Source organism: Bipolaris oryzae (genome assembly GCF_000523455.1).
Source record: "Bipolaris oryzae ATCC 44560 unplaced genomic scaffold scaffold_19, whole genome shotgun sequence".
In the NCBI taxonomy this organism is placed as follows: Eukaryota; Fungi; Ascomycota; class Dothideomycetes; order Pleosporales; family Pleosporaceae; genus Bipolaris; species Bipolaris oryzae.
In genome coordinates, this window is record NW_006911295.1 from 55,760 (window position 1) to 73,798 (window position 18,039).

The window sequence follows — 18,039 nt, forward strand, 5'->3', positions numbered from 1 at the left end:
TGTTTAACCATTTCCTGCCATAAGAGCAGTTTAACATGAACAAAAGTCACATACTACATCTATTCATTATAATAATACTTCTTTCAAAAAAAAAGATAATAGCAAATCTATATATGACCCCACAAAAGAAAATCTACATCAAAGTCTCCCAACTCAAACTCGCCTCACTCGCTGCATCAACATCATGTCCCGTCAACTTTGACGCTCCTTTTTTCGCCACGGGACCCCCCCTTTCTTCATGGCTTGGCGCCATCTCCGCGTCTGACATTCCTATGGCTTCATCAGGATCATGTAATTCAACTCGGCGCTCTGGGTCAAGAGGTAGTGTTGGCGTTGGGGGTTGCGGGGTGGTCTCACTGTGGCCATGGGCTCCGTCAGATACGGGATCGTGGCTGTCAGCAAGGGTTGAGGGGGGCCCGTAGTTGATGTTTCCGTCGCTTAGGGGGCGGTGCTCGAGCGCGAGTTTGTTGTGGATGTTGGATCTGCTTTCGCGGAGGGAGCGGCGCTTGTCTAGGATTTTCAGGGGTTCTGTGTCGGGCATGGGCAGAGATGCTAAGGCGGCGGAAAATTCTTGATTAGATTTGAGATTGATCTTTGGTCTGGGGAGGGAGGGAGGGTGGGTGGGTAATGCGTAGTCTTACCGGTTTGTATCGCCGTTTCGCCTTCGGTGAGATTGCGTGGGAAACCACTGATGGGGAAGCCGGTGCTGAGTGTTGGCTGCATGTGGTCGTCGGTTAGGTGAAGGTCAATGGCCAGAAGTGCTGACTCCGAGGTCACGGGTATGACGATTGGGCCCAGGTCGAATAACCGAGTGTCTACCATGTCTTCGAGGACATTGCGGCTCAGCTCGATTTCCTGGGTGTGCTCGACGTTGCCCACTTCATAGATGCGGAAGAAGGGTTGGAACCTGTAGCGTTGGAACTTGAAGCGAATGTGTTCTCCAAGGAAGCGTAGATTGTCGGATCCATTAGCGAATCTACACGCAATGGTACCTTTGACGTTTTAGTTATGTTCATCTCATAGCAATACTGTGAGTGCATACCTTGGACGGTGAGTACACCTCTGCTCTCTCTAATTCGCCCAATCTTTTCGAAATAGAACGAGCTGGCAATGAGCCGACCAGCGATTGTTCGTATCATACCCTGTGACTCTGGTGTGCGAAGTGAGTCAGCAACCTCCCTCTGCAAGTCGTTGATTTTCGACGTGTCGTCCATCTTGGGTACTGGGCTCCTGACTTGAGGATTCATGCGCATATATCTTTCTGCTGCAATGGGCGAAGACAGGCCCACAACGTCGGTACGGAAGTCCCTCCATATTTTTTCAGAGTTGAGAATATCTTCGATGCGCTTCTTGGCAATTTGATACCAAGAATCTACAGATGGAAAGACCTTTGATATTTTGGATCGCTTCTTCGTTAAGTCGAGCGCTTTTCGAACTTGCATGCGTCTGCGATCAGATCCGGTAGGTGAGGAGCCTTCTACACCCGATTCATGGTATCCGGTCCCAACAGACAATAAGATATCTGGATACCGTTCTTCTACATCTGGCCAGAGGAACTTGGCTTCAGTGTTGGCTATTCGTACTGGGTTGTTGTGCTTGACAGCGCCATCAATATAACTCTCCTTGGTTCTGTCATTGACGAAGGGCTTGAAGAAGAGTGGTGCAGCAGATGTGGCTCTTGCACTAGTCTAGTGTCAGCTGTAAGCCTCAGGACTCTTATTCCGATACACTTACGCTTCTCTGACCTTGAGGCCGTTGTTGGGGTCATCTGGGCGAACCAGACGGTAACCAACTATCGAAAGTATGAGCTCTGCTTCAGGTCAAGCCAAAGGCAACTTACCTCCAGATTTGCTCGTACGATTATAGTTCGTGAATATGACAACCTCCTCACCCGTCTCAGTGGCAGCTGTTACGGCAACTTTCCGTGCAGAGCCACTCATATCCTCTGGCACTCCTCCGAACATAGCTTCATCCCCGAAAGCTTGGAGTAAGGCTGACTGAAGCGGCTTGGTTTTGTATTTGCTCCTCATGAATTGGAAACCACCAGGATATCTGGTAGTAAACGCATTTCCCACTAAGTTCAGGAACGTCCGCGTAGACTGTTCGATGGACCAATTCTTGACACCAAGTCCAAGTGCAAGCAACCCGCCGGTACTAAGAATAATCAATATTCGCTTGCTCATGTGCCCAAAGTCCTTCGGGAACTAATGGTAGACTCTACAACGACTCACCTGGTGCCCACTATGAGATCGAAAAAATCCTGGACAGGAATGCGCCCTCCTAGTTCCTTTTGGATCTCTCTAAGAACATCCAGAATGACAATGCCCCTCATACCACCACTAATTTTGTTAGTATCATTTTTAATGAGTACGGTTTGCTTACCCGTCAAGTGATAGTACACGCACACCAGCGAGCGGTGGCTTGAAGTGCACCGGCCAGTGAGCAGAGGAGACGGTTTCGTAGTGATGGAGTGGACAAGAAGCCATTGCATATGAGTGTTTAAGCTCAGTGTGGGGCTTTCCGTAACTTTTGATACAGGGCGTACAGAGCACATGTCCGCAACGTAGAGGATGCTCGGCCAGTTCTCGAAGGCAGCAGTAACAAGTCAAATGACTGACAAACTTCTGGGCGCCACCCAGACGCTTGTAGAATGTTGTGATGTTGTCGTGGTGGAGTCGTGTGGTTATATCAACCTCACTCGCAGAAGGGGTTTCCATGAGCTGGGAACTCAGCTCAACTTGAAATTGTGCCAGGTGGTTCTGTAAATGCCGATTCCAGTCTTTGGCGAAGCCACTAAACGTGAAGTCGGACTCGTAGGGACCAGTGCCAATGATCTCACCCTTTTTGTTCTGATGGCCCTTGCTATGAAGCGCCTTCACATTTACACAGCGGCTGCGGTGCCTATAGCTGAATGTACATGGCCAGTAGAACGCACAAAAGTCTTCTAGTGCTGCCTCACAATGGGAGCGGTATTGTTTTTCGAGAATTCGGTCTGCCGGGCCTGGAAATCTCACGTGTTAATAAATTGTGGATTTAAGATTTGGAGGAAAAGAGTGTAAAGAGCGAGTGGAGTGGGGTCGAAACACATACCTTTGAAGTTTTGTCGAACACAGTCCAACCCAATACACGAAGCTACCATAAAGCTCAATTCCTCGAAAATCTTCGTGGGATCATCGTACCGAGCTTTCATAGCAACAGCCAGCTTGAGAATATTACCTCCAAAATTCAAGGGAATGGGATTGATCTTGAAGGAGGCGTTTATGAAATCGAACGGTTTGTTCAAATCATTTGAAAAATGTTCGAATGCGGAATGTAGGTATACGTTCAAAGAGTCGGAGTTGAAAAGCATGCGAGATTTACGCTTCATGTTGAACGACTCTCTGCATCGCTTAGACAACGTATCGTGCAGTTTTTGGATCTGTTCGTCGATCATCATATAACGGCCATCCCCAGGTATCCGTACAACGGTGATCGAAGAATAGTAGCACAAAAGAAGATCCTTCACGGTGTGAATGTTTCTACCCTTCCTAATCCAATATTCTTTTAACTCTTTAAAAGCCGGGTCTCGATCGACTGCACCAGCGACATCAGCTAGAAGAGATTCTGTTGCATGCTCAGGGTCCCAAGCGCTATGATCGACTTTGGTACTTGCTGCGTTGAGAGCAATAATGGCGTGAGGCAGGATAGGTTGGTTGACTGACTTTTCAATGGACGATCTTGCCCATTTGATCAACAATGTGAGCACCGTAGACTCAAATGTCCTGTGATATTGAGTTAGAAGAAGAAGAAGAAGAAGAAGAAGAAGAAGAAGAAGAAGAAGAAGAAGAAGAAACAATTGGAGCAGGTCGATAAAGACCCAAAGAAAGTACAAAAGAGAATAAAACACTGGGGCGTTGAAGTGTGTACTTTGGGAACCTACTTTGCATTTCGCAAGACGAAGACGACCACATCCGAAAACGTGTATAGTAAACGTGGATAAAACTCTGTGACTGCGTACTGACGTTTTGTCTTTTCTGGTGAGTTCGCCCATTTGATTTCTAGACGTGTGCGATTTAATCCTCTGGAAATCTTTTGCAGTTTGGGATACTCGCGGCGCATATCCCTCCCTTTTCCCTTCTCTTCAGAAGTATGTGACGCCTTCTCGCGATACTGAGCGCTTATCGGAGTGTTTTCGCCACCTTCTAAGCCTTCGCAGTCTGCAAAAAGCATGGGATATTCTGATAGATATGTGGTTGGATCACTGTAAAGGTGAACGTCGCAAGATGTTGGTATGTTGCTGTTCGTCATTGACCCAACTACTGGCGACGGGAACACCCATTCACGCGAGCCGTGTATCCTCTCTTGTTGATCTATAAGCATTTTTATGAGAGTGCTCTTTCCAGCACCTGTTTGTCCAACAAAAGAGACGATCTGGGGATATCGGAACTGGTACTCATCGGTATTGCTGTCGGCCATGATAGCAGCGTAGCGTCCACGGTCATCCAGAATGGATTTGTTGTGATTATCACGCGCAATCCCAAACCAAGTTGTGTCTTCATCCTCGACATGAAGAATTTGCTGTTCATAGTAATCTTGAGGTGGGGCGAGGATATCCTTTAGTCTTTGGACGATTGTTGGATTGGCCTTCTCGTGGGGTAAGCCATCGGGGCCCTTCCGACCCAGCTTGTGTGGACCCTGCTTCCCCCAACAGTCATCGCAAAAGTTCATGTCACAATATGAACAGTTCCAGATAGGCTGTGTATGTACACTACAACTATCGCACACTGCAGATGAAGACTCGTCGTCGTCTGATGCCTCTTGATAGGTAGGTACCTGTTCCCTGAAGACGTTTAGTTTACGGGAAGTGCTGGTAGAGACTGATCTATGATCTTTGGTAGACGGCCTAAAGATATCGGCTTTGGAGGTATGGCTAACGAGTATCTCATCTCCGTGCGAAGAGGGACGAGCCATATTCGGTCCATCCAGGATCCATTTCGGGTTCGAGGTCGACATCTTAGGTAGTGGTGCAAAGAGTAGCAGTGTGAGATGTGTGCAAGTCGATAGAACATAGAAAACTTGCTAGAAAGTGTTGGCTTCGGTCGGTACTTAGCAGTGAGGACCAGGCTGAGCTGCAGCCTTGGGGCTGAATCTCAGCCTTGCAGCTGACCGCATGTGGTGGCAAACAGATTCTGTGGTTCCTCAAACATGGAATATAGACCGGCCAAGGCGTTAGAATAAAATCAATTGATCATTGTCTGTGGTTGTAAGCTACTACTTGTGGTGGCTGTGTGCAGCCATTATGGGTAAAGTTCGATAAGAAAAATGCACATCTTAGCTACAACAAGCGACTTACTACCAAGGTTTATGTGAGGAAGCCACCGCCCCCAACGAAAAGATAAGCCATTGGTCATGAGGCCAAATGAGATTTTGCAAAGACATTGTGCCTTGAGCAGCTGGCTTCTTCCTGCAGAGGGGCAATAAAACTGCAGCTTGCTACGGCTGTATGCAACCGCGAAGTATTAGGCCTGACAAAGAAAAGGCACACCTCAGCTACAATAAGGAAAATCGAGACTGATCGCGGCCAAGGACCCTTCAAGGAAAGATGGCTTGACGTAAGGATTGGTAAGTGATGATAGGAAAGGCTGAGCAAATGGACCAAAAGTAAACGCATGGAAAACAACTAGCCTTAATCGTACATAAATACACTTGCGTGTGAGCTAAAAAGGCACCGGACCCAGTCACCAACCTAAGGCTCTAGGGTAGATAACGGAATCGGATTGGAAATTTGCTATGGGTATTGAAAGAGAAGCCCGCGAATTATTAAGGAAGAATATGCTGTGTTTTGATGCTGATAATGAGCACTCGTTTCGTTTTGTCTGCGTAAAATGTCTAGCGACTTGAAGTGTAGTCCATGTGAACATGCTGCAACGCAATGGCGTTGGGCGTTCTTAAAATGACTTGTCGACCTTTTCGTCTGTATCCTCTGCACACGTGGTAGCCAAAGCACTGCCTGTTCGTTGTTAGCATAATATTCTGCCTTTTAGTTGGTTGCTATCCAGTTATTATTTTGAAGTAGACGCATCTCTTGAAGATTCCTGGATCTCGTTGCATCTGGCTGCTCGAATCTGGTACCATTTCTTAGGGAATTTAGGAAAAGGTTGTGTTCGCTCAGTATACATTTCTGAAAACCAGTTGCTACAGTTAGCTCCACGTTACTAGGTGCAACCCTCATCATTGGCATCAAGCTAGAGGCCAAGTCAAATTCCCACAAGATGCATGGTGCTGTATCTAGCAGGAAAAGAGCGTTCAGTATTGGGCCGGCTACGTTCAGCCTGACGAAGATTCAGCTCTCCAATAATGACACTTCATAAGTGCCTGCAACCCACAGCCCGTCGTAGGGCTGAAGGCGGTTACGATCGGATAGCGCATTCAAATCGATAACTCGTCACACATTGCCGAGAATGAGCACGTTACTGTCTACACTCGTAGGTCTGTCACCTATATAGCCGCTGTCTTTTTGGAAAGGTTGTATTAGCATTGTCTATACACACTTTATCACGTGCGATGTGCTGCTTCTTTTAACTCTCCACTACCTATGTTGCTTCTTGTATTTGACATATATGCATAGATCTGCCAACGCAAAAGACTTGAGGCTCAAGTTGGTTGCTTACAACGAATCGGTTCGTCGGATTAGCAGCCATTGACTTGCTGTTTTCATACCATTGGGTATAATAGCTGTACCGCTACTGTGTTACATACCTGCAGCGGCTGCAATGCGCCTTGTCCGCGACGAATAATGTCATTGAAAGGTTGGCCGAGAGACGCTACTGCTGCACGATCTTGGCAGTTTGATTAGCCGTTCCTCGCATCAGATGCATCATCTGTACGCGTGACCCCGGTAGTGAGATCAGGCTGAAGACGACTATTACTGAGCCAAGGCCGGTGAGACAAGGCTGAGCAGATCGTAACGTGCCAATACTTGCGGACTCACGACGAAGCTGGCCAGAGGTGACACATAAAAGAAAACGATCAGTAGAGAGGGCGATGCCGATGTTAGTAGGTAGTATCACGTACGTTTGGCAAGAATCATGGTTGCTTGTGTTGTACATACTTAAGTGCGGGGCTTGAAGCCTGCTACTACAGCAACTAGAAACGTTAAGTACCAAAAGCAGCTAGCCTATGTACTAGTTACATGACACTTTTTCCGTCACGATATGCGGCTCTGCGAAGCCTGTCATCTCACTGATAATTTGGATGTGTTGCGCAATGTACGACCAGACGAGAAACACTCGATGGACGCCGCCTTATTGGGTCTGACTGGTATGTGGTCTGAACCTGGTCCTGGTTTCCATTACACAGAGTCTCATTTGGAGACCCGATGATCTGTTCATTTGCCAAAGGTGTCAGCCTGGTCGTCAAACGATGGAAGTGGGGCTTTGTTTCACGGTCGCATGTTTTCTACTACTAGGGTACATGGAATATGCCGTCAGTAAGGCTCTGCCCCGTGCGGCTCATCTAGTGGGAATAAAGAATTGACCAGCTGCTCGCTACTCAAAAAAATGATCTATCGAATTACACAGTTACCTCTAGTACACAATATCAGAAACTTGGGCCTCACCTTTCTCCCGTTATATAAACAAGGTCTATTCTAATTACCGGCTTCTCTTGAGCGCCTTTTGCTATAAACGTCGCGCGCGGTCTATGAATCCCACCCTGGACCACCTCCCCTTTGACATTCTGTTCTGCGTGGTTGCCAACCTGAGTCTGGAAGACATTGTTCATCTCAGTCAGACATGTCACCAGCTGAGTGCCTTGATGGACGAAAGGACAGTTTGCAGAAGCATAATCGAAGTAAGCACTCCAGTGACAAACGGCAGTGCTTACGATCAAAGCTAACGCTGCCGACAGAAGGACTTTCCCTATGCGGAAGAAGCACAACTAGCAAGGGCAGAAAAGATAACATACAAGCAAGCTGTGGAAGCAATTTATGACAGGAGACATGCTTTGTCTACTGCACACCCGTTCTCGGCACGCACGTGGGGCAATGGCAACGCATTTGTTTATTGGAAAGGAATTCTATGCGTGCTTGAAGGTAAGATTGTACATCTCTCGGATCTACGCTCACAGTCGCTTGATATTCATATCGATCTCACTGTAATTGCTGGACCGATTCTAGGGCCGCCTTTTCCAGTGCCTAGGAACTTTGGCGTGGACCTACTCAACTATGCTGACGGAATCCTTGCTGTTCACCTCAACCAAGAGGATGGATCAGATGGTGGTTATATACTAGCTCTGAATATGGCACGTAATTGTCCTGATGATAAAAGACTGATCCAAATGGTGCGGCTTCCTTCAAGCTCCAAGCTTTTCGTTAGACACAACGCCGACTTCCTCTACTATGGTACACATACAGGGAGAGGTAACGATGGTCACCATAAATGGGAAGTTGGCGGCGTACGTTTAAACAATAGCATCAAGATACAGGATGGCGCAAAGCGGTTACTACTGGACAACTTTCATGGATCGGACATTGGCTCTACAGTCGCGTTTGAGATACACAATGGCCACTTTTACGCAGTCTCCAATCAAACCACCTTTGAGGTTGAAGAGATTGATTATACCTCTTTCTACCATGTTGCTCGCTTCCCACTTCATTCGCCATTGCCGGCCAGTGTCGAGAGGGACGAACGGCTGTATCGTCGCCAGCACAAACAAGGACCCATTCATGACTCTTGGACCGATCTTACACTACAGAGCGATGAGAGCACAAACGAGATGGTGATTGTTGAGTCTAGGCGAGAATGGGCTGAAGCATCCTCGCGACAATCGCGCACATTTTACGTGACCCGTCTAGAGTTTGGGAGCGAAGATGACATGAGGGATATTTTGGATGAACCGTTACTACCCGAGGACGATATATATCTCCCCGTCATAGACTCATCCAACAGACCTCAATGGAAGCCTACGCCGGATCTCTTCAGCTGGAGCCAACATCCAGAATTTTGCAGCACTGACCCTGCGCCGCGCTCCTTTATACTCGCGAGAACAAAATTTAGAGCCTACAACTATGCATGTACTACTTTTATCGATCTGGTTGAAGATCAAGAATGCTGCAACGATGCCTCGAAGCCGCCATGCCTGAGGCTGCGAGTTGGATCACGACGCGAAACAGGTCTCGGCGACTATGCGACAATCAACCGCAAGGGAAAGGCTGCGGCTGTGTACAGCACGAAACCGAATTTTGTGGACAATCAAACACGCTATCGACAATCGCCTATTCGCATGTGGCCGCCTCGAGCATCGCGTTGTCCTTGCTCACAACAATTGCACAAGATACTCAATCCAGCAATTCCCTCGAGTGGTGCATGGTACACAAGGAATGTGACGGGTGTGCTTGACGAGCAACGTCTGGTATTCATGATCAAATCAGGGCGGTCATATGGGCCGAGCGACAATAATACCTTGGGTACTGTAGTCATTGTAGATTTTGCTCGTCCGACCAAGAGCAGCAACAACACAGACTCAGCACCCATGACAAGGAGTGATAGTAAAATGGAGCAAACCCTCAGCCTTGCATGGGAATGGCAGCCAGGGCTCAAGCAGATGTGTCACGATGGAACATGCTGCAAAACGAACCATGGTGGGCTGGGTGGTACTGCGAAGGAGAAGAGCGCCGGGCTGAAGGGTTCTTGAGGCTCAATGGTATGCCAACTGCGAACATTACCGTTCCCAAAGGCGCACGTTTGCCTTGTGGGATTTGCTGCAAGGCGTGCATGCATATGCGTATACATGCGCATGGCAGTCGGGCGCGGCTGAAGGCACAGCAAGGCTACTGGACCGTCCATGGCCCCCAGTCCGCTGCACTCTGCTTCATCTAACCAGGCAAGTTCATTGGGTTTGTGAATCGCGTTGTCAATATCTTACCTAAGTATTCTTTAATAATAAAACAAAAGTAGTCGAGTTGCAATGTCACGGCTGACTCGTAAGGTGTGACACAGCAACACGCAGGGCTCTGTTTGACGTGTTTGCAATGGTGGTAAGTAGTGCTACTACTCACCTACCTCGTACTATGACGCAAGCCCAGCCGCGTCACCATGAATGCATCGACGTATGGATAGCTGGTGGTCAGAACCAAGGTACAGACAGGTACACGCCCTGACGGAGCTACGGCTAGGCGCCCACGATAGATTGCTCAATGGCGGTTCGCGTGCTCGTGCGACACACGGGCAGTCGTGGTCCATGTTGGAACTGGGACAAACGCCGTCACCTACGTCACTGCCCGCCCGCCCTGATAATACACAAAGCACGGCCTCGTCCATTTCACCACAAACCCTCCAGACTCTTTGCTTTTACTTCCCGCATACACAACCTTGCTCTTAACGATTCCAACTAGCACTAGCTGCAGCTACAATGGAGACCATTACCAACCTTGCCACTACTGCCACTACAGCAGCTTCCAAGCTCATCTACGGCGACCAGACGCACAACAATGAGACTGCTGGCAAGGAGCCAATCTCGGGCGAGAAAGGCGCTGGAACTGCAACTGACCCCTACGACAAGGGCAATGTTGGTGAGCTGGACGAGTCTCCCCTCTTACCGTATATCACGTGCTGAGCCTGCCTTTTAGCAACCCCTCTAGCCACAGCCGACAAGACCGACTATGTCGACTCGTCGAAGAACGAGACGGCCGGAAAGGAGCCTGTATCCGGAGCATTGGGCAACAGTACTGTTAACGAGCCGTTTGACCAGGGCAACAATGGTGAGTCCACGACTTTCATGGCACGCCATATCTGTCGTTTCATGCAGTGCTAACTTCCCGAAGCCAAGGCGACCGACAACGCCGTGGAGAAGACGTCTGGTTCGGATGCTTTCTTGAAGCTGGACCCTGTCTACCAAGCCCAGGCTGAGACCACCACCTCTGCCCCTACCCTCGACTCTGCTAGCAAGAACGACACTTCCAACGTCGGCATGCCCATTACCTCCCTCGCTCCTGACACTGCTGTATTGAGCAACAACCCCACATCGAGCGCAACAGAGACCACTGGCGTTACGGACAAGGTTTGGAAGGACACCCCGCTAGATGACATCAGCCGCTCAGGTGCTCCGGGAGCTGGCCCTACAGCGCCCAGCAATGTCACTCCTGCGACTCCCGGCCTTGAGGCAAACACCGCTACCACCACGTCTTCTGATGCCGCTGTCAAGATTTCAGCCCCTGACTCAGTGACGGCTTCGTCCGGGCTTTACTCTGGCTCCGAGCCTCAGCGTTCAGAAACTGATGCAGGCCTCAACAAGACCGAGGCGGAGAAGGAAGCCGAGAAGCGTGATACTCCAGCATGGACAAACACGGGCGTAACTTCGGATAGCAGCAAGTATGAAGAGGACGTTGCCAAGCAAAACGCCGCTTCTCCAAAGGAGTCCAAGAGTACGTTAACACAAAAGGCTATGCATATTCTGAGTGGCGCTGACGGTATGGCAGGCGTGGCGGAGACGGAGACCGGTCGCAAGTTGTCGTCTGATAGCCACGAGGAGAAGGGTGGCAAGATGTCGCACTTGAAGGAGAAGATGAAGAACAAGCTTCACATCGGCTCCAAGGACAAATAGGCTTGGATTCTTCTGCTGCTCTACACTGCGGGGCGCTGGTAAAAGTAGCATCTGTTTGATGAAGGACGAGATTTGATACCACGGCAACAACAGCCATACTTACGAAGACGATTCTTGTAATGACCTTTCTTTAGATAGTAATCTAATGGATTAAGCTAAACTGAGCTTCCTTGCGTGCATGGTCCAATCAATGCCACTGTCTAGCCTCGTGCCACCAACTAAAGCTAGCGGGCCGCCGGCAATACGACCGGCATGACTACATTCAACGCTCCGCCTCATCACACGCCTCACTTGCCACTTGGGCACACCACATTGGCGCTGTATTGATAGCACGGACTGGACTGGACTGGACTGGGCTTCTATCACGCGGCCGTCTATCGTTGTGGTCCAACCCCACCTTCCCTTCCGAGCCCTGCATTTTCCGAGTAAGCCAACGGCCATGCACCTAGTGTAGTGATCAGCCAAGAACTACACTGTACCTTTTTCCAACCTCAAATCAATCTTCAAGGAGTGCTCTCGAATTGGTCCCTCTCTCTCCCTGTCTCTCTTGGCTTTTCACCTTGATACCACACGCAACGTCAACATGGGCAATATCGGCAATGAGAACGCGGTCAGGCATGCTGACAGCACAAATGATAGGACAACCCCCGAGGGCGAGACACGGATATCGAGAGATTTGTCTAGTTCGCCGCATTTACAAAGCTACATGGACGAACCAAACATGATACGGAAAACAGCGGGCAAGATTCCACATATTGGCATTGTTGGCGCCGGTGTTGCTGGGCTGAGATGTGCGGATATCTTGTTGAAGCAAGGCGTCAAGGTGACTATACTCGAGGGAAGAAATAGAGTTGGTGGGCGGGTGAGTAGTTTTTGAAATCTTTTGGAAGATTTTGCGTGTTGAATAGTCTACAGTTATGTCAAAGCAATGCGCTAGGTCACTTGGTCGATCTGTAAGTCTTGTTCACTCTTAATAGCACACTTTGAGCCAGAGCATACCTACTAACAAGTTGAAAAGTGGACCAAACTGGATACATGGCACAGACGACAATCCCATTCTTGATCTTGCCAAGGAAACAAAGACTGTAACTATGAACTGGGATGGTCGACAGTCGGTTTTTGACAGTCTAGGAAAACACATGCCTGACAAAGAAGGGGCAGAAAACAGTGAGCATGTCTGGGGAATCGTCGAGCGAGCAATGGAGTTTTCGAATCAAGAGTCTGCAACAATACCAGCGGAGATGAGTTTGTATGATTACTTCCAGGAGCAAGTGGTAAAAATGTTCCCAGGCAACGATGAAGAGCCAAAGAAGAAGCGGCGAGTTATATTAGAGATGGCCGAAATGTGGGGTGCCTTTGTCGGCTCACCAATCCAAACACAAAGTCTCAAGTTCTTCTGGCTAGAAGAATGCATCGACGGCGAAAACCTCTTTGTAGCATCAACATACGCCAAAGTCCTAGACAAGATTGCCGAGCCCGCACTCAAAGGCGCCACCATGCTCTTCGAGCACAAAGTCAAATCGATCCTCTCCCAAGAAACCAACGGCGAGACAGCAGTCACCCTCGAACTCGAAGGCAAGCAAAGCCTAACCTTCGACCAAGTCGTCCTAACCACCCCCCTCGGGTGGCTAAAAAGAAACACAAAAGCCTTTACTCCCCCCTTACCACCCCGCTTTACCCTCGCAATCCAAAACCTCGGATACGGCCATCTAGACAAAGTCTACATTACCTTCCCCACCGCCTTCTGGAACACTTCCACTTCCTCTTCATCCCCTCCCACCCCCATCAACCCATCAACCCCCTCATCAGACTCCCCCATAAGCCCAACCCACTACCCCGGCTTCACCCACTGGCTCGCCCCAACCTACACCCCGCTCACAAACCCATCCGCTTGGAACCAAGAAGCCGTCAACCTCGCCGCCCTCCCCTCAGGCACCGCACACCCAACCTTACTCTTCTACATCCACGGTCCAACAAGCAAACACATTGCTAGCCTCCTCGCCTCAAACCCCCGGGAAAAACACGACGACATTTTGACACACTTCTTCGCACCATACTACTCCTTACTACCAAACTACGCGCCCGATGCCCCAGAGTGCCAGCCCAGTGCTGTACTAGCTACGGCGTGGGCAAACGACGAGCTCGCGGGGTGGGGTTCGTATTGTAATTTCCAGACTGGATTGCAGGCGGGAGACGAGGATGTCGAGGTCTTGAGGCGCGGGATGCCGGAGCGCGGAGTGTGGGTTGCCGGGGAGCATTGTGCGCCGTTTGTGGCGTTGGGCACGGTGACGGGGGCGTATTGGAGTGGGGAAGGGGTTGCGAGGAGGGTTGGTGAGGTGTGGGGGTTGGGTGGGATGAGTAAGTAAGTAACTAAGTAAAAATAGACTGGACAAGTTATTACATGTAGGTTTTGTTGGGGTGGGGGATATAAGTAGAAGACGAAGGAAGATGAGTGGGGATTTGGCAAAGCATGAATGGCTACAAAGACACAAAACAAATTCAATTCACTGGCTTCCTCATCCCGTTGCGCCATACAAGAATGTCATAATACTTTGTCCTAATCAGCGCATTCCTTGCTTCTTTCTTCTATTGGTATCTTCGCTTCATTTCCCAAGACGAGCCACAGTAATCCTTGTTTTAGTTCTTTGTGCTCCAGTTAACGTACTTGGTAGTATCGTCACCCCCACCCGCCAAGCGGGTGATCTAGTCGTCGCATCGTCGCATCCTCTGCTCGTCGAGTGCCAGTGACGTCCAATGTAAACCTGACGCCTGGCCATGGACGGCGTTGTTCTACTCGTCTTCCATGCCTTCAAGCAGTGTGTGTTCGAGCACGTCGCTCAATGTGACGACGCCCTTGAGTTTGCTGTTCTCGTCAATGACCACGAAGCGGTGCACGCGTGACCTGCGGATTGTGTCGTAGATCGTTGACATGTTGTCGTTCAGCGAGCAGGTGAAGATACCGGGGAAGTCCTGTAAAGATTAGCATGCCAATTTTTTGTAAGGTCAGTGAGTTCCTTACATCTGAACGCTTCAACAAAGCATCGCCGACCGTTAGGTTGAGGTCGTCGTATACACCGCCCTTGATGAGCGCTATCACATCCACAGCTTCAAACACATTGAGCACAGTTCCTACTGCTGTCAGCCATATGTTCCTAGAACCAATCCAATTCCTTACCTTGTTTGTCCAAAATAGGAACACTCGATATGCTTTTCTTGACGAGCATGTGTATGACGTCCATGACAGGGGTATCCATGGATGCAGTTGCGAGATCGGTATACGTGCCAACATTCAGCTCCCTGAGCGGCTTGCGTAGCTTCTGCGTCTCCTTGACATTCACCGCGATAAATTTCAATATGCGGTATTGTGTAATGACACTAACGACCATGGTTCTATGTGTCTCGTCATCGCTATCGACGATTGGTATACGCCGGGCGCGCGACTCGAGCATCTTACGACATGCTTCGTATACGGGACGGTCGGGGTGAATAGAAATGGTTTCTATGGGCTTGACGCCGAGTGCCTTCTCGATGTCTGTTTTATGTCAGTATACGCCTGGTGTACGTGGGCCGAGCTTCCTTACCTCGCAAGCTGTTCAGGCGGAACTGATCTACTCGGGCCAGCGCATCTGGATTCTGCCAGTAGTACTGGATGACATTGATGTAGTCGGATGTCGTGAGAAGACCGGCAAAAGTAGATGACTTGGAGTCCCACAGCGGCGCTGAGACGATGCCTGTGGAGTGCTCTTAGCTGACATATCTTGCACGTAATGTCTGACGAGCTCACCATTCTGGTTTAGGATATTCAGACTCTTCTTTACCAACAGGGCGGTATCGAACACGATGAGACGGTAGCTGATAGGGAGCACGTCATAGCTCGTCCTCGCTTTGAGAAAAGCTCGAATGGTTCTCTGGCGTCGTGTCAGCCTGTCCCCATGACTCTTCACCACACAAACGTTGCCATACCAGGCCGTCCAGCTGCTCACGGTCGATGGCCGAAAGCTGACGCGGTTGCTCTTTCGGGGGCAAGGGGGCGCGGGATTGCTGGAGTAAATCTCTCGGTGTCACAAAAGCCGGTCGCGCATCGCTGCCGAGGGCGTTGGTTGCTGAGTCCGCCGCGTCGTGGCCAGACATGGTTTATCGCGATGCTCCTCGGAGCCGCATGGGGCGTGTAACCCCAGTAGTGTTTTGTTCGGGGGGAAAGATACAGTGGGCACTAGGCTTATAAAGCCCGAGACTTCTGAAATGCCGTGGAAGATGGCGGAGGTAGACGCCCCACGATGCACGATCGTCATTAGCGTATCGGGTTCCTCCAAAGTCCATGCGCAAACATGCGGGGCAAACCAACGTCTACGAGTGCCACGGCACGAGTTTCAGGACTCAAATACGCCGTCTCAACTTTTCGCTCGATTCAAGATCTAAAGCAGCCAGTACAGACGTGGCGCATACTTTGGAGAATGCATACAGACCAAGCGCACAAGATGCACAAGCATGCCTACAAAACTATACATCACTTCCTCATCATTGCTATGCGCCTCTCCACTCGCATATGAGGCACCTCCCCACCCTTTGAACTATGAATTACATGCAGTGGACTCTTTCTCATCCCAACTATACGTCGTTTTTCCTCGCGGCTTTGGCGGCTTCGAGACTCAACTCAGGGCCGGGCTCAGCCTCGGTTTCCTCCATGATAATCTCCTTTGCCGCATGCTCGACCGATATCTCTGGCTCGCCAATCGACTTCCTTGCCTGCGCTACAATCGAGTCTGCTTCAGTGATGCCGCCCTTCATAGCTGCCTGCTCTTGGTCTAAACTTGTCGTGGCCTCATTCTTGCGCTGGCGGAGGGCTTTGTTGTCGAACCGCACAACCATACACGACAGGTTGTCAGTGGAGAAACGAGCAAGAGCGTAATCGACGAGCTTCTTCGAGGCTTCTTGAGGATCATGGATTTGACGTATGAGATCGACGGCTTCTTGGTCGGAACAGACGTCCCAGAGCTGTACCTGTTAGCGAATATAAATTATTCATGTGAACATGACTTACACCGTCGCAGGCGAGGATAAGGAATTCATCTTGATCGGCTTGGATGACTGTCTCCGTGGTGTAAGGATGTCCAGTTACCAGGTCCTTCATATATGCGTCGCCTAGCGCACGCGTGACAGCGAGGACGCCGTTGACGCGGTTGTTGAGGATCAAACCACCAGCACTAGCAACTCGACGTCCTTCGTTTTCATCACTGCCCTTGTGGTCGTATGAAAGGCGAAGGGCTCGACCATTCCTGCAAAGGACAATGCGCGCGTCGCCTACGTTTGCCGTATACAATACGCGCTGCCGTGTAGCTTCACTTCGTAGTTTTGCCTCTACCTGTTCAGCTGCAGGCTCAGAGGTAACTGCGTCGGCACCGTCTTTGGACTCGCCGGCTTCACCAGCTTGCTTGATAGCAGATACTGCCGCAGGTGCAAAGAGAACGGAACCAGTGGACGATTGTGCGTTAGGCACTCGATCTTCCCATCGCAAAACTGCAATGACAGCAGTACAACCACTGTTCTTCAAAGGAAGCTTCTCCAACTGCTGGTCGACTACGGTAAAGGTCTGATCAAGAAGTTCGGGTATCGGCGTGTTGGGATTCTTTCGAATCGTCTCTTCCAAGATCAAATGAAGCTTCTTTCCACACCAGTCGGCAGCAAAAGTACCTGCATGACCGTCGAAGATGGCAAAATAGCCATTATCGCTCTCGACCACGGCCTGCGATAGATCAGACTGGACCGAGCTCGCATCCGAGACAGCGCGGGGCTTGTCCAGGCCGTACGAGGGGGCCGGAGTGCTGAGGAAGTTGTATAGGTATGCATGTGTATCCTCCATAGTCCGTCTGCACTTCTTGTTCTTGTCTTCGGTGACACCGACGCGGAACGTGGAACGTGGACCCGGTGCGGACTCGCCGGCAGAGTTGTTGAGCGAGCCCTGGGGCACGCTGAGGGCAGCGTCCGACTTGCCCAGTTTCTGCATTGGAGTTTGGGCAGCTGGCTTCTCCGACATGTGGGCGGTGTTGGCAGACGAGGTCGAGGTGGGGGAGGAGCCTCCAATGTGCAATGACTGCTTCGCGCTCGAGAACATGTCGCGGGCACGCGACACGCCACTGCTCCGTCGTTTCCGCTCGGGTGGAGCAGCAGAGTCGCTGCCCTTGCGATCAGCAGTGGCACCATTGCTTGCGCCGTGTGTGCCAGAGGCGGCGTTGTCGGCCGTCGAGGCAGCCGCCGGCCTAGGCGCGTCGTTGTTTGCCGGGGCATCGATGGCGGCACCTTCATCATCTTTTGCATTCCCGAACATCTTCGAGAGCAAGCCGCCCTGGGCGCTCCGGCGCCTGTTGCCAGCCAGCTTGAGTGATTGCGACGGCGCTTGTTTACCGGGTGGCGGCGACGAGGATGGGTGCAGGTGGAGAAGGGGGCGGGCGGGGGGTTTGT

General features: G+C 50.3%; 6 protein-coding genes across 6 annotated transcripts; 3 read left to right on the plus strand and 3 right to left on the minus strand.

Moving 5' to 3' along the window:
• Positions 1 to 133: 133 nt before the first annotated feature.
• COCMIDRAFT_2285 (uncharacterized protein) lies at positions 134 to 4,992 on the minus strand (the record flags this gene model as incomplete). Its single annotated transcript, XM_007686395.1, has 9 exons — positions 134 to 570; positions 642 to 992; positions 1,043 to 1,683; positions 1,735 to 1,792; positions 1,841 to 2,154; positions 2,232 to 2,339; positions 2,383 to 3,001; positions 3,091 to 3,761; positions 3,920 to 4,992. The coding sequence occupies 9 exons, from the start codon at positions 4,990 to 4,992 to the stop codon at positions 134 to 136; spliced, it is 4,272 nt and encodes a 1,423-aa protein (XP_007684585.1).
• Positions 4,993 to 7,680: 2,688 nt separating this feature from the next.
• Positions 7,681 to 9,672, plus strand: COCMIDRAFT_86228 (uncharacterized protein; the record flags this gene model as incomplete). The annotated part of the gene is made up of 2 exons (XM_007686457.1): positions 7,681 to 7,830; positions 7,888 to 9,672. The coding sequence occupies 2 exons, from the start codon at positions 7,681 to 7,683 to the stop codon at positions 9,670 to 9,672; spliced, it is 1,935 nt and encodes a 644-aa protein (XP_007684647.1).
• A 717-nt stretch (positions 9,673 to 10,389) lies between these two features.
• On the plus strand, positions 10,390 to 11,580 carry COCMIDRAFT_86257 (uncharacterized protein; the record flags this gene model as incomplete). The annotated part of the gene is made up of 3 exons (XM_007686458.1): positions 10,390 to 10,549; positions 10,607 to 10,738; positions 10,802 to 11,580. The coding sequence occupies 3 exons, from the start codon at positions 10,390 to 10,392 to the stop codon at positions 11,578 to 11,580; spliced, it is 1,071 nt and encodes a 356-aa protein (XP_007684648.1).
• Positions 11,581 to 12,163: 583 nt separating this feature from the next.
• Positions 12,164 to 13,946, plus strand: COCMIDRAFT_33698 (uncharacterized protein; the record flags this gene model as incomplete). The annotated part of the gene is made up of 3 exons (XM_007686431.1): positions 12,164 to 12,442; positions 12,496 to 12,533; positions 12,599 to 13,946. 3 exons carry the CDS (start codon positions 12,164 to 12,166, stop codon positions 13,944 to 13,946), a joined length of 1,665 nt encoding a protein of 554 aa, XP_007684621.1.
• A 424-nt stretch (positions 13,947 to 14,370) lies between these two features.
• Positions 14,371 to 15,711, minus strand: COCMIDRAFT_86189 (uncharacterized protein; the record flags this gene model as incomplete). The annotated part of the gene is made up of 6 exons (XM_007686459.1): positions 14,371 to 14,550; positions 14,600 to 14,712; positions 14,756 to 15,112; positions 15,162 to 15,311; positions 15,365 to 15,488; positions 15,544 to 15,711. The coding sequence occupies 6 exons, from the start codon at positions 15,709 to 15,711 to the stop codon at positions 14,371 to 14,373; spliced, it is 1,092 nt and encodes a 363-aa protein (XP_007684649.1).
• A 477-nt stretch (positions 15,712 to 16,188) lies between these two features.
• COCMIDRAFT_86122 (uncharacterized protein) lies at positions 16,189 to 17,905 on the minus strand (the record flags this gene model as incomplete). The annotated part of the gene is made up of 2 exons (XM_007686460.1): positions 16,189 to 16,575; positions 16,622 to 17,905. The coding sequence occupies 2 exons, from the start codon at positions 17,903 to 17,905 to the stop codon at positions 16,189 to 16,191; spliced, it is 1,671 nt and encodes a 556-aa protein (XP_007684650.1).
• Positions 17,906 to 18,039: the final 134 nt, after the last annotated feature.